This window comes from Ranitomeya variabilis, chromosome 1, assembly GCF_051348905.1.
Source record: "Ranitomeya variabilis isolate aRanVar5 chromosome 1, aRanVar5.hap1, whole genome shotgun sequence".
NCBI classification, from domain to species: Eukaryota; Metazoa; Chordata; class Amphibia; order Anura; family Dendrobatidae; genus Ranitomeya; species Ranitomeya variabilis.
The window spans coordinates 610299643-610310605 of record NC_135232.1 but is presented as its reverse complement, the minus strand read 5'-3'; the positions used below and the strand labels follow the sequence as shown (position 1 = coordinate 610310605).

General features: G+C 47.2%; 1 protein-coding gene across 2 annotated transcripts in view; it reads left to right on the top strand.

Annotated features, from left to right (window-relative positions):
- Positions 1 to 1720: 1720 nt before the first annotated feature.
- The window catches only part of IL6R (interleukin 6 receptor), a 35375-nt gene continuing 26132 nt past the window's right edge, over positions 1721 to 10963 (top strand). The window contains exon 1 of one of the 2 annotated variants that reach the window (XM_077260588.1): positions 1721 to 1918. In XM_077260588.1, the coding sequence (XP_077116703.1) occupies positions 1825 to 1918 (94 nt within the window). In that variant the 5' untranslated portion in view covers positions 1721 to 1824. The remainder of the gene's footprint in view (positions 1919 to 10963) is intronic. The other variant, XM_077260587.1, reaches the window with a different exon arrangement.

Below are 10963 nucleotides of genomic sequence, written 5' to 3'. Positions count from 1 at the left end.
AAGTGGAAGCATCGGCTTATTCTTATCACTGCTCACCACAACAGTGACTTCTCCAGCCCCCCATATCCTGGAGGGCTGGGGTAGAGCACCAGGGCCTTATATCGGTGTGATATTACTAGCATCTGTGTATCGTCACAACCAGGCAGGCTGTTTGGTGGCCCAATAGCGGTGGGTTGTTACTAGTTCCCGCGTGTCGCTGTGGCCAGTTGGGCTGTTCGGTGGCCAGATAGCAGTGGTTATTATTAGCCCAAAGAAGTAGAGGTAGTCCAGCTTCACAATCACGGTAATGGAATTTTAATTTATCTGTCATGGTATTTCAACTGCACTGATGTCTGTGTACTCCTTCACACTAAAAATAAAGCATTTACCGTGATTGTGAAGCTGGACTCCCTCTACTTCCATTGGACTGCTCTGCATCAAGGCAAAGATGCTCTGAATCACAAAGAATCTTGCATGTCGGTGAGCTGAACTTTTCCTTTTACTGAACTCAGGCGGGCTGATTGGTGGTCCGATAGCAGTGGGTTATTACTTGCCCCCGTGAGTCACCATGGCCAGGCGGGCTGTATGGTGGCCTGATATCGGTGGGTTTTTACTAGCCTTCATGTGTCTCTGCAGCCAGGTAGGCTGTTCGGTGGCCTGAGAGCGGTGGGTTTTTACTAGCCTTCATGTGTCTGTGCAGCCAGGTAGGCTGCTCGGTGGCCTGAGAGCGGTGGGTTTTTACTAGCCTTCATGTGTCTCTGCAGCCAGGTGGGCTGTTCTGTGGCCTGAAAGCGGTGGGTTTTTACTAGCCTTCATGTGTCTCTGCAGCCAGGTGGGTTGTTCGGTGGCCTGATAGCAGTGGGTTTTTACTAGACCCTGTGTGTTGCTGCAGCCAAGCGGGCTGTTCAGTGGCCTGATAGGGTAGGTTATTACTAGCCACCATGTATCTCTTTACTCGGGCGGGCTGTTCTGTGGCCCAATAGTGGTGGATTATTAATAGCACCCGTGTGTCGCTGCGTTCAGGCGGACTGTTTGGTGGCCATATAGCAGTGGGTTATTACTAGACCCCGTGTGTCGCCGTGGCCAGATGGGCTATTCAGTAGCCTGATAGTGATGGGTTATTGCTATCCTCTATGTGTCGCTGTGCTCAGACAAGCTGCTCGATGGCCTGTTAGCGGTGGGTTATTACTAGCTGTCATGTGTTGCTGCGTTCCGGTGGACTGTTCGGTGGCCTGATAGTAGTTGGTTGTTACTAGCCCCCGTGTTCTCGCTGCGTTCATGCCAGCTGTTCCGTGGCCTGATAGCTGTGGGTTATTACTAGCCTCTGTGTGTCACCTTCGTTCAGGCGGGCTGTTCAGTGGCCTGATAGCTGTGGGTTATTACTAGCCCTTGTATGTCGCTGCGTTCAGGTGGGCTGTTCGATTGCCTGATAGCAGTGGGTTATTACTAGCCCCCATGTGTTGTCGCGTTCAAGCGGGCTGTTTGGTGGCCTGATGGTGGTGGGTTAGTACTAGCCCCCGTATGTCGCTGCGTTCAGGCAGACTGTTCAGTGACCTGATAGTCATGGGTTATTACTAGCCCCACCGTATGTCACTGCATTCAGGCAGGCTGTTTAGTGGCCTGATAGCGGTGGGTTATTACTAGCCCCTGTGTGTCACCGTCAGCACATTGTGCAATCTGGATGGTTCCTCAAATATTTTCCTGTTCAGTTGTTATTTATTCAGAAGAGGGCGGTCGTGAGAGCGCAAAGGGTAGATTGTCACAGTCAGGACGAGACAGTCACTAAAAGAGGAGAGGAGCCAAGAGGCAGCGATCTATGGGAGCCTGAGAGAAGAGACTGCCACCATGGCGGGCACCAGTGGACGTTACACAGCCCTGATAATTGTGCTGTGCTGCGGGCAGCTCATCAATACACAGGACAACCTCTGCCCGAAGCCAGGTAAGCTGTGCCCTCACCCAGGACTAGGGTCATCCCAGGAGTTCTAGTCTTATCTGACGATCCTTCTGCTCAGCTGATTCACGTTATGTCAGTGGGTCTACGGAGTCTGAAAAAGTAGAAGACCACTGTATATAGGAAGCACTGCAATCTATACAGGGGGCGCTAATATATGTATTCGTGGGACACTGCCATATATACAGGAGGCACTGCCATCAATACAGGGGGCACTGATGTATATATATATATATATATATATATATATATATACTGTATATATATATATATATATATATATATATATATATATACTGTATATATTCAGGGGCACTATCTTCTATACAGGAGGCACTTCCATTTATAAAGATGGTGCTTCTATATATACATGGGGCACTGCCATATATACATGGGGCACTGCCATATATACAGAGGGCACTGCCATATATACAGTGGGCATTGCCATATACACAGGGGGGCACTGCCACATTTACAGGGAGACACTGCCATCAATTTGGGGGCACTGCCATTTATAAAGGGGGACTGCCATCTATACAGGGAGCACTGCTATATATAAAGGGGACACTGCTATATGTAAAGGGGGCACTGCCATATATACAGTGGGCACTGTGATATATATACTGGGGCACTGCTAAATATAAAGGGGGAACTGCCAATTATACAAGGGGCACTGCTATATTTAAAGGGGGCACTACCATCTACACAGGGGACATGTATATATATAAAAGGGGCACTACTATAAATAAAAGGGGCGCTGCCATCTGTACAGGGGTCACTGCTATCTATATAGTGAATACCGCTATATATAAAGGGGATACTGCCATCTATATCGGGGGGGGGGCGCTGTGATACATAAAGGGGGCACTGCCATCTATGCAGGGAAAGTTCCACATATACAGAGGATCCTGAGATATATATATATATATATATATATATATATATATATATATAGGGCACTGCCAACTATACAGGTGATTCTTCCATACATAAGGGGTCACTGCTTTATATACAGGGGGTGTCTGTGTGTACGAGGCTGGAAATTGGGATTTTACAGGAACTGATACACTGCAAAGTCATTATACTGTATGTCCGAAGCATAGAGAGATGTAGCAGAGTAGGACGTAACAATCTATACACATTTGATTATTGTACAACCTGCAGTCCTATGTAACACCACAGGTAACACAGTGATAAAGCTCTGAGTACAGAAAATGCAGTAGATTCCACCTGCAGTCCTATGTAACACCACAGATAACACAGGGATAATGTCACAGGGTTACAGTATGGAGCCAGAAGACCGCAGCATCTGATTGTTCCTACTCCTGCGCGGAGAAGAAGCACTTCTCCTTCATTTTAATGGTGATTATACCTTCTGGCAGAACAGGGGTTAATCAGCCATTTTGGAAATCCCTGTGCTCGCAGCTGAGCTCGGTTAGTCACGCCTTTCCCCTTTATAATCTGGGCTCTGGCACTAATCCTTGTCAGAGCTAGCATTTGCTGCATGGCTAACGGAGGGAGAGGAGTTCATATAAGAAGGAGAGTTAGAGGAGTTATCTGTGACTGTTGCTTGGTTTGTATGCGTGGTAATTCCTTATCCTTCTCTATTTTGGTTTATTCCCCTACCTCCACTCCCCGGTACATTACTTTGTCATATGTGAGTGAATAGTTTGTATTTCTGTTAACCCTTGTTTGTGTTGCCTTGTTTGTCGGGTTGGTGTACTGCAATACACAGTAGCGCCCCTTTTCCCTGAGTGCGGGAAGAGAACAGACGCAGGGCTAACTCAGGAGATAAGGCCCCAGCATCTTCACCTTCAGACGTATCCAGGGGAGTAGGGCGAGATACGGCGCCTCCTAGGTTTAGTGACAGGGAAGGAGCCCCTGGTCCCGGGTCACCCGACAGCTGTGTTTTGACAGATAACTCTCTGAGAACAGATAGTGTAGTAGCTGTCACCTGCCACCCTATGTAACACCACAGATAACACAGTGATAACTCTCTTGAGTACAGATAATGTAGCAGAAGTCACAAACAGTCCCATGTAAGACCACAGATAACTAACTCAGTGACTCTGAGTACAGATAATGTAGGTGTTTGTACCTGCAGTCCTATGTAAAACCACAGATAACACAGTGATCACTCTGAGTACAGATAATGTAGTAGATCTAACCTGCAGTCCCATGTAACACCACAGATGACACATGTGATGATTACGGGGTTGTGACGTTCCTAGAGTTGTGTAACGATACAAAGTCCAGTCTGGTGCAAGTGTCCGTGTAAGCGGAGACGGTAATGAAGTATACTGAATGTAGTGATTAGTGTGTGAGGCGCACGCTGCTCTGGAGTCAGCAGAATTATCCTCATCACTAATGATCATCTCCTCTCCAGCTATTATCATGTGTATATTGCTTCGGTCCTACAACGGCGCTGTACTTGTGATTCAGAGTTGCAATCTTAGTAAACCATTTTGGATTGCAAGTTGTGCTTTCTGTGGTCACCCATCTATATACCGGTATATAGATACTAGAAGCCATACTGTAATACTTGGTTCAAAGCATAAGTCTGCACCCCCACCCCAGTCACATCAGTACGTGGGACTGACCTGGACAGCTCCTGTCTGACTACATCCTGCAACCTTGTCACATCTCTGCGGAGGGCTGATCTGGACCGATCCTGACTCTTTGCACCGCAGTCACATCTCTATGAGGGGCGGAAGGGCTGATCAGGACAGATCCTGACTGCCTGCACCCCTACCTCCATCACATCTCTGCAGGGGGCTGATCTGGATAGACCCTGAATTCTGCACCACTGCCTCAGTCACATCACTATGAGGAACTGATCTGGATAGACCCTGACTTCTGTTCCCCATCCCAGTCACACTTATTCAAGGATGCTGATCTGGACAGATCCTGACTGTCTGCACCCCCACTCCAGTCACATCACTATGGGGGACTGATCTGGACAGATCCTGACTATCTGCACCCTATAACCCTGTCACATCTCTGTGTGTGTGTGTGTGTGGGGGGGGGGGGTGAGAGTTCGCTGATCTGCACCAATCCTAGTGTATCCTCACCCACTCACCCATCCCCTGCAGACTGTGAGCCCTCGCGGGCAGGGTCCTCCCTGCTTATGTACCTGTGTGCCTTCTCTTTTGCTCATGTTTAATGTATTTGTCGTTATTTGCCCCGTACTCACATGTAAAGCGCCATGGAATAAATGGCGCTATAAAAATGTATAATAATAAAAATCCTAACTCTCTGCATCCCAGTCACATCTATGCAGAGTGCTGATCTGGACAGATCCTGACTGCAGCCCAGTCATTTATGCTGGGTGCTGATCTGGATAGATCTTGACTGTCTGCTCCCTCATCCTGGTTACAGCTCTGCATGGGGCTGATCTGGACAGATCCTGACTGTCTGCAGACAAATCACATCTATGCTGGGGCTAATCTGGACAGATCCTGACTGTCTGTACCCCTTATCTCAGCCACATTTCTGTGTGTGTGGGGGGGAGCTGATCTGGACAGATCACACCAGTCACATCACTATGGGGGATTGATCTGGACAGATCCTGACTCTCTGCACCCCAGTCACATCTCTGCACTGGGCTGAGCTGGATAGACCCTGACTGTCTGTCAGGTATAGACTGGGGCTGAAATTCAGCCCTGGGATTTGAAATCACACAGGCCGATGGTGTCCCTGCCCCCGAGCACCAGATGCGATATATTACTAATATTACCCTGGATGGAGGAAAGGAAGATTTTCTACAAGATCAGTATTTCTAATGATACCTGTGGCCTGCTGGGGTAAGTGACGGAGTCAGTGACTTTGTGCTCCTTCACAACTCTTAACAGTATGGGTGTCTTGAGAACAGCGATTCTTTTAACAACGTAGCAGACAAGGCGGCCCATGACCAGACAGGCCCTTCTGACATTTGCCAGAATTGCCAAATGGCCAGTCCGGCCCTGCTGTCTGTACCCCCATCCCGGACACATTTATACAGGGGGACTAATCTGGCTAGATCCTGACTGACCCCATTCTGGTCATATCTCTGTAGGGGAGTGATCTGGACAGATCCTGACTGTCTAAAGCCCTATCACATCTCTGCACGGGGCTGAGCTGGATAGACCCTGACTATCTGTACCCCTAGCCATCCCGGTCACATTTCTGCAGTTGGGCTATTCTGGATAGATCCTGACTGTCTGCACCCTCCAACCCGGTCATATCTCTGTAGGAGGCTGACCTGGACAGATCCTGACTGACTGTACCCCCTTCCTGGTCACATATCTGCTGGGTGTTGATCTGGATAGATCCTGACTGTTTGGACACCCCATACCTGTCACATCTATGCAGAGTGCTGATCTGGACAGATCTTGACTGCAGCCCAGTCATATTTATGCCGGGGGCTGATCTGGATAAACATTGACTGTCTGCACCCTCATCCTGGACACATCTCTGCGGGGAGCTGATCTGGACAGATCCTGACTGTCTGCACCCACACCCCGGTCACATCTCTGCGGGGAGCTAATCTGGACAGATCCTGACTGCACCCACACCTCAGTCACATCTCTGTGGGGAGCTGATCTGGATAGATCCTGTCTGTACCCCCCCACCCTAGTGTATTTCCATATCCAGTATGTAAATGGGCTGATTTGCATACACAGCGTGGCCCGGATATGTCGCCCCCAGCTCAGCGGCAGATGTTGTGGGGCGCATCGAGCTCAGAACTTCCTCTCACCAGGACATATCCCAGCTCTGAACGCTGTGATTACACTACAGGGTATGGATGGAATATTACGGAGACTATACACCTGTCACCAACCCAAAGTCCAAATATATAAAACAACAGCCTTCCCCTCTGCTGCTCTGCCTGTCAGTGTCAGTCTTCACTGCTGTTCTATACTTAATACTACAATCATGAAGCACCAATATACTTTGTACAGATGAGCGGATAGTACCAGCTCTCTCTAGGCACCCCACAGGTACCCCTCCAGGACTACTCCAAAATACTATAACCACAAAAATACGGAGAAAAAACGTCCACTTAAACATATTTAGATAAAAATATTCAAAATGTTTATTAAGTTATAACAATCACATACATGCATAAATGCATAAAATACAAAATGGATGTGTTGTCAACACAGCCATATAACAGGAGACACAAAAAGGGAGAAACGTGGCAATGACCAAGTTAGAGGGGGAATACTCAAATATACCCTTCGGGTAGCAGCATCGATCCAAATCTAGAGTATAATGTGTGACTATGTACAATCATTGTATCCAATACACATGTTTCAAGATCACCCTGTATACACAGTCACATGCTCATGTATGTTTGCTGCTTACCCATTAGTAATCAGGGCTGGTATCCCCTCCTCGCTTGGTCCCCCCGGACGCGCGTTTCGCGTGGCTTTTTCAACTGAAAAAGCCACGCGAAACGCGCGTCCGGGGGGACCAAGCGAGGAGGGGATACCAGCCCTGATTACAAATGGGTAAGCCGCAAACATACATGAGCATGTGACTGTGTATACAGGGTGATCTTGAAACATGTGTATTGGATACAATGATTGTGCATAGTCACACATTATACTCTAGATTTGGATCGATGCTGCTACCCGAAGGGTATATTTGATCGATGCTGCTACCCGAAGGGTATATTTGAGTATTCCCCCTCTAACTTGGTCATTGCCACGTTTCTCCTTTTCGTGTCTCCTGTTATATGGCTGTGTTGACAACACATCCATTTTGTATTTTATGCATTTATGCATGTATGTGATTGTTATAACTTAATAAACATTTTGAATATTTTTATCTAAATATGTTTAAGTGGACGTTTTTTCTCCGTATTTTTGTGTTCACTGCTGTTCTAGTATCATATTCACTGTCTATGTATGGTACTACAGTAAGCCGGCTCATAATACAGCTGATTAGAATGTATAATACTGCAATAAGCCGGCTCGTTTTACTGCTGATTATAGTGTATAATGCTATAATAAACCCAGCCCATTATACTGCTGATTATAATGTATAATACCGTAATAGCCCGGCATGTTATACCACTGATTTTAATGTATAATAAAAATAAAATAGGCCGGCTTGTTATACTGCTGATTATAATGCATAATACCGTAATAACCTGGCTTGTTATACCACTGATTATAATGTACAATACCATATTAGCTCGGCTTGTTACACTGCTCAATATAATGTACAGGTCCTTCTCAAAAAATTAGCATATAGTGTTAAATTTCATTATTTACCATAATGTAGTTGTAGCGCCCCCACACCCGCAGGGCCGAGGGGTACCCGGTACCGGGCCTACGAGTCTCTGCTTCTGGGGGTTGTCACGGCGGCTAGGCCCCGGTCCGTGACCCTGCCGTGGGGCGCACAGTGAATAATAGGTGTGGATGTTGGCGGTGCAGTTGTGGGGTGCAGGTCGCGGTAAATAACGAGGACACCAGGTTGCAGTCTCTTTACCTCTTTACTGGAGATCTCTGAGTCCTCAGTCCAGAATACGGTTCACCAGGCTGCGCAAGTCCGGCCGGTCCAATGGCACCTACAGAGTTCACTTCACAGGTGGAAATCGGTGCCTTCCTTCTTAGCGCTATGTGTTGTAGTCCTTCCCTGCTATGCTTACGGAAAGTACCCCACAACCGTTGTGTCTGTTTCTTAAGTTCCCTCACAACTCGATTAAATGATGTTCTTCTAATCCTCCGTCCCTCCCTGATGTTACAGTTAGAACGGCACCCGTTTGTCGGATAGGCCTGGAGTTCTTCCGGGACCCTAGAGACGCCCCTCTCCCGCAATTGCCTCCCAAGACTTCATAGGTGATATGTGTTAGACAGCCCGCCTGAGACTGACTGTCCTGCCGCTGTTTAGAGTATTGCTTGAAGCTGGTTATTGTAATACTCCCTCGGCGTTCCGGCCACCGGTAGTGCGCCTCAGTAGGGTGTTGCTCCGGTCTTACAGCACGACCCCTACTGGTATTCTCCTATTGCTTGATCTCGTTTCTCACTCAGCACAATCTATCTCGCTTCTAGTCCTTTCTTGGGTCCCGCCGCTTCCCGGAGCTGGCACGGACCCGTTACGTTCTTTCAATGCCAAGCCTCTGTCAGGATCCCACCCCTGACAGAGACCCTACTGTCTCTTCCTCCACAACACCCTCTGCCACTAGGTGTTGCTTCGTCCAATCCAGTCAGCTTTCTGATCTAACTTCCTGCCTGACCCCCAGTTTACCCACTATGGTGGGGAGTGGCCTAATGAATAGCACCCTTAGCTCCCCCCGGAGGCCCGGCTGTGAAATGTATTGGTGTCTGTGATACCTGATCAGATGAACTCCTTCAGTGCCATCGGACGCACCATAGCTCCCCATAGTGGCGGAGCCACAGTACTGCAACGACCAGGACTCTGGGGCGCTGCACTCCCCCCTGGTTAAACACAGTACTCCGGGACTGGGAAGAAAACAACAATACAAGTTTAGCAAAAAGACATACAATTTTTGTTGAGTGCAATTAACAATACGTATACTTGAACAAGCTTCCCTTTATGGGAGGTGAGGACACTTGAACGTTACAAAACATGGTTAACATTATACATTATAAATTACAGGCTATAAATAACTCCTGTTACCCAACCGGGTATTCTACTAAGTGCAAAAATTGCTGAACAGTACTTTAACATTGCCTTTAAGGACATACACTCTGTATCCACCAAAGACCTTCCTATAATCACATTATAAGGTAAGTTAACTTTTCATTCTCCTTCTTTGAATCTGCAGGACCGCCTGTCCTATCGGCACCAGACCTACTGCCTCTCCTTTCTGTTACAGGACCGCCCCGTTCAGCCAGAGCCTACTGCCTTTTCAACTTCTATACCCAGTATAGATCATAACATTACTTTCAGTTTTAGAAACACTGAGCCATCTACGTATGGCTCCTAGGAGGACTCACTACCTAACCCCTAGGGGTTCACTTTCTGTCCTCTGTAACACATTATTAACTCTTTCTTTACAATAACTGACTTACTATGGAGGACTCAGGGTTTACCTTCTATCCCCAGTTTCTATCAACATTATCAACATTTCCTTAGAGCATTAACTTCTATCTTTACTTTCTTGCTAACAACTATGCAGGACACTATGTCTACCCCTACGGGTCTACTGCATCTTTCCAATAATTACTTTATCTCAGAACACATTATTAAACACTTCTTTCTTTCAACAATTTAGTTACATACAACTTGTACATATCAGCAGCATCATTAACTTTCTTTTTAGAGCAACATCATTCTCTAAGTACCATCAGTGAACATCCCCTTTAAGAGGGGACCAAGTCTCTATGAGGTAGTGCAACTCCTCAAGCTGCAAGTCTGTTTGCAATAAGGACTCCAGTGATGTTTTCAAAAAACAATATCTTCGCAAAGTGTCCTTTCTTCATATAGAACCAGTAGATAGCACCTTTAAGAAGGTGCAAACTATTTACAAGAAGTTTGTATCATGCATTGTTCATGATTCAGCAGTTTTTATAACATTGTGGAACAAAAAAGCAAAAATGAAAGTGAAAGCAAAAATAAAAAGCAATAGGGATCCCGGGTAAACAAAGGGATCCCTTTAAGAGTTAACCCAGGATGGGTTTTAGCAGCAAAATAGCAAGGAAATAAACAGTTAACTATTTACAGTTTCAGGTTTCCGAGGTTTAGTTGGACGGCTTCCAGGGCTGCACCTGGCACTTAACCCTTCCTGGCCTGGGAAAAGTGAGGTCCAGGGCTACACCCAGTGCTGGACACACGCCGTTAATCCGTCTTTCATGTACGGTTAAATCATGCGCAGCTATGGAGGTCTGCGCAGCTTGAGTATGGGCATTTGCTGCAGCAGAGGTAGCGGCTGCTGCAAGATCAGTCACTGGAACGGAGTCAGCAGTTGTGGCACTAGCAGTCACTGGAGTGGTGTCGGTCGTCAGGGCAGGGTCGTCCTTCATACCTGCTTCAGATGCGGTTCCTCCGGTGCCGATCTGCTCCATCTCCGCTGGGGTCTGG